Source organism: Talpa europaea, assembly GCF_964194135.1.
Source record: "Talpa europaea genome assembly, chromosome: X".
In the NCBI taxonomy this organism is placed as follows: Eukaryota; Metazoa; Chordata; class Mammalia; order Eulipotyphla; family Talpidae; genus Talpa; species Talpa europaea.
The window spans coordinates 474,094-476,662 of record NC_140081.1 but is presented as its reverse complement, the minus strand read 5'-3'; the positions used below and the strand labels follow the sequence as shown (position 1 = coordinate 476,662).

At 69.6% G+C, this 2,569-nt stretch overlaps 1 protein-coding gene across 1 annotated transcript; it reads left to right on the top strand.

Annotated features, from left to right (window-relative positions):
• Positions 1–309: 309 nt before the first annotated feature.
• P2RY8 (P2Y receptor family member 8) lies at positions 310–1,386 on the top strand (the record flags this gene model as incomplete). The annotated part of the gene is made up of 1 exon (XM_084258166.1): positions 310–1,386. One exon carries the CDS (start codon positions 310–312, stop codon positions 1,384–1,386), a length of 1,077 nt encoding a protein of 358 aa, XP_084114292.1.
• Positions 1,387–2,569: the final 1,183 nt, after the last annotated feature.

The following is a 2,569-nucleotide window of genomic DNA, read 5'->3' as shown; positions in this document are numbered from 1 at the left end:
TGATAATGGAGCCCGAGGCCATCCGTGTAAGGAGCCGGAGGCCATGCGTGTAATGTGCCTGTGGCCATCACTGTAATGGAGCCCGAGGCCATCCGTGTAAGGAGCCCGAGGCCATCCCTGCAGTGGAGCAACCTCAGGGCCCCAGTGCCCCGCACCCCGCAGCGGGCTCCCTGCAGGCCCAGTAGCGCCCGGGTGCGCGGAGTGTCTGCTTGTGTGAGTGTGGCGTGTGCAGCTCACCCGTGTGCATCCCCTGCCTTGCAGAGCCGCCCTGAGACCCCGGCAGACGCCCGGCAGGGCCCGGCCGGCACCATGGAGATGAACCTCAGCGGCCCCGACAACGCCACCATCCTGATGCTGCGGGACCCCGCCATCGCCGTGGTGCTGCCCGTGGTGTACTCGCTGGTGGCCCTGGTCAGCATCCCCGGGAACCTGTTCGCGCTGTGGGTGCTGTGCTGCCGCATCGGCCCCAAGTCCCCCTCCATCATCTTCATGATCAACCTCAGCGTGACCGACCTGATGCTGGCCTCCGTGCTGCCCTTCCAGATCTACTACCACTGCAACGGCCACCACTGGGTGTTCGGCGTGGCGCTCTGCAACACGGTCACCGTGGCCTTCTACGCCAACATGTACTCGTCCATCCTCACCATGACCTGCATCAGCGTGGAGCGCTACCTGGGCGTGGTCCACCCGCTGAAGACCCAGCGCTGGCGCCGCCGCCGCTACGCCGTGGGCGCCTGCGCGCTCACCTGGGCGCTCCTGCTGGCCGCCCTGTACCCGCTGGCGCGCACGGACCTCACCTACGAGGTGGGCGCGCTGGGCATCATCACCTGCTTCGACGTGCTCAAGTGGAACATGCTGCCCAGCCTGCTGACCTGGGCCGTGTTCCTCTTCACGCTGTTCGTGGTGCTGTTCCTCATCCCCTTCGTGGTCACCGTGGCCTGCTACACGGCCACCATCCTGAAGCTGCTGCGCACGCAGGACCGGCACGGCCAGGCGCAGCGCCGGCGCTCCGTGCACCTGGCGGCCGTCGTGCTGCTGGCGTTCGTCACGTGCTTCGCGCCCAACAACTTCGTGCTGCTGGTGCACATGGTGGCGCGCCTCTTCTTCGACCGCAGCTACTACCACGTGTACAAGCTCACGCTGTGCCTCAGCTGCCTCAACAACTGCCTGGACCCCTTCGTGTACTACTTCGCCTCGCGCGAGTTCCAGCTGCGCCTGCGCGGCTACCTGGGCTACGGCCAGCTGGCGGTGGACAGCCTGGACACGCGCAACGAGAGCATCTGGTCCGGCCGGACGTTCTCGGCGCGCTCCGCGTCCTGCAGCGCCCCCGAGGGCCCCCGCGCGCCCGCGCGGCCGGGCTTCCACAGGCAGGAGAGCGTGTGCTGAGCTGGCCCCTCGCCCCGCCGGCCCCTCGCCAGGCAGGAGCGCGCCGGAGACGGTCCTGGAGAGGCCGCGCGCCCCAGGACAGAGGCGCAGGCTGGCCCGGCTCCGCGCTCCAGCGGCGACCCCTGGGGGGCGTCCCTCCTGCTGCGTTCTGCGCCGTGGCCAGCCTCGAGGCTTGGACTGGCCATCCAGGGCGCTGGGATGCACCCGGCAACCTTGGGTCAGCCAGGAGGACTTGGGAGCTCGCGCGCGCCCCCCTGCGGGACTTCCAGAGACCAGTCCTTGCGCACGGAACCTTGAGAGGCCCCCCCTGGGGTCCGCGTTAGGCTCATTGGCCAGGGAACTTGGGCGAGGAGAAGGTTGGGGTGGGGGGGGTGTCAAGGGCCTTGGCACGGGAGGTGGGCGCAGCAAGGGCCCCGGGGGAGAAAAAGATGGGGCCAGCTGCATGATGGATGGGTCAAGTGTCCCCAACCACTAAGACTGCCTAGACCCTCGGGGTGCAGCTTGCCTCGGGGGTTCCTCACGCGAGGGCGTCAGCAGGAGCCCAGAAGCCAGCAAGTCCAGGCCTGGCCTCCAGGGGGGCCCAGGGACCCGTGGGGCCGGGGCCGGGCAGCGTCTAGTTGCGCCGACCTCCTGTGCACGCGCACGGCAACGCGCTCCCCCCTCCCTGCGCCCAGGCGGGGTCCCCAGCGCTGGCTCCTGCGCTTCCTCTGCTGGAAGAGGAAGCCCCGCCCACCGACCCCGGGGTGGGGGGGCAGGCACCAGGGGGACCCCCCTCGGCTCCCTGGGGGCGCCCACCACGGCAGGGCCGGGGAGGGGCTGCCTCAAGAGCGCTTTTCCAGGAGTTCCCACGAGGTCAGTGGCCTGGCTTGGAGACGCGGGAGGGGCCGGACTGGGGCCTTGGGTGGACGGCCCTGGGCAGGCGGCCCCCCTCTCTGCGGGCTTGAGGTGCCTGGAGGGGCCCCTGGGAACCCCGATACCTGCTGGTTTTGCTTTGGGCAAAGACTGTCCCCGAAAGCCACATCTGGATGTGCCGTGCTGGAGACGCCAAAACCCTGCAGCCCCCGGAGCTGGGAGAGGCGCGAAGGGGCCTCCCTGGTGGGGGTTGGGGAGGGGAGCGTGGCCTTGGGACCCCTGGAGTCGGCCTGCGGGGCTCAGGATGGCGGTTTTAAGTCGCCCGTTTACG